This window comes from Xyrauchen texanus, chromosome 29, assembly GCF_025860055.1.
Source record: "Xyrauchen texanus isolate HMW12.3.18 chromosome 29, RBS_HiC_50CHRs, whole genome shotgun sequence".
Taxonomy (NCBI): domain Eukaryota; kingdom Metazoa; phylum Chordata; class Actinopteri; order Cypriniformes; family Catostomidae; genus Xyrauchen; species Xyrauchen texanus.
In genome coordinates, this window is record NC_068304.1 from 38,971,253 (window position 1) to 38,972,229 (window position 977).

General features: G+C 33.2%; 1 protein-coding gene across 1 annotated transcript in view; it reads left to right on the forward strand.

Annotated features, from left to right (window-relative positions):
- Positions 1–205: 205 nt before the first annotated feature.
- LOC127622750 (neuropilin and tolloid-like protein 2) overlaps positions 206–977 on the forward strand; it is an 18,998-nt gene continuing 18,226 nt past the window's right edge. Inside the window, exon 1 of the mRNA XM_052096823.1 lies at positions 206–414. Within this exon, the coding sequence (XP_051952783.1) occupies positions 405–414 (10 nt within the window). The 5' untranslated portion in view covers positions 206–404. The remainder of the gene's footprint in view (positions 415–977) is intronic.

Below are 977 nucleotides of genomic sequence, written 5' to 3' on the forward strand. Positions count from 1 at the left end.
GAGCGTCCGTTCAGACAACCTAATTAATATTCATGAGGATTCGTTAACAATCAGCTAAGTCGTGCCCACTTAGCGCCTCTCAGCCAATCCGTTGGGCCCCTCGCGCATACGTCACGCAAACTGATACATATTCATGAGCCAAGTCTTCAGTACCACAATGAAAACTCGAAGAAGGATTTACGGCGCTCTTCAGGCGCACAAGAATGGCAGTTTCTGCGACAGCCTCGGCGTCTAGAGTTTAACTCAGGAGTTTTGCGCTTTCTTTGAAATGGATTTTCGAATTTTTAACAAGAAAAAAAAATACCTTTCTTTAGTAGTGAATTACAGCAGTTTAAAATTCTGTGCTTAAAAATGTAAACATCAAAAGCATCTCACGCGGGTAATAGTGTTCAGACAAAGCGGAAATGCATGAGGGTAAGTTAATTCTGCTTTATTATTTATTCATAACACACACACACACACATATATATATTTTATATACTCTCTCTCTCTATATATATATATATATATATATATATAATTTTTTATATATATACTCATATATTTTATATACTCTCTCTCTCATATATATATTTTTTTTATATATATATTTTATATACTCTCTGTATATATATAATTTTATTATATACTATATATATATATATATATATATATATACACTCTCTCTCTCTATATATATATATATACTTTTTTATATACTCTATACAAATATATAGTTATATATATATATTTTATATACTCTCTCTCTCTCTATATACACTCACCTAAAGGATTATTAGGAACACCATACTAATACTGTGTTTGACCCCCTTTCACCTTCAGAACTGCCTTAATTCTACGTGGCATTGATTCATCAAGGTGCTGAAAGCATTCTTTAGAAATGTTGGCCCATATTGATAGGATAGCATCTTGCAGTTGATGGAGATTTGTGGGATACACTTCCAGGGCACGAAGCTCCCGTTCCACCACATCCCAAA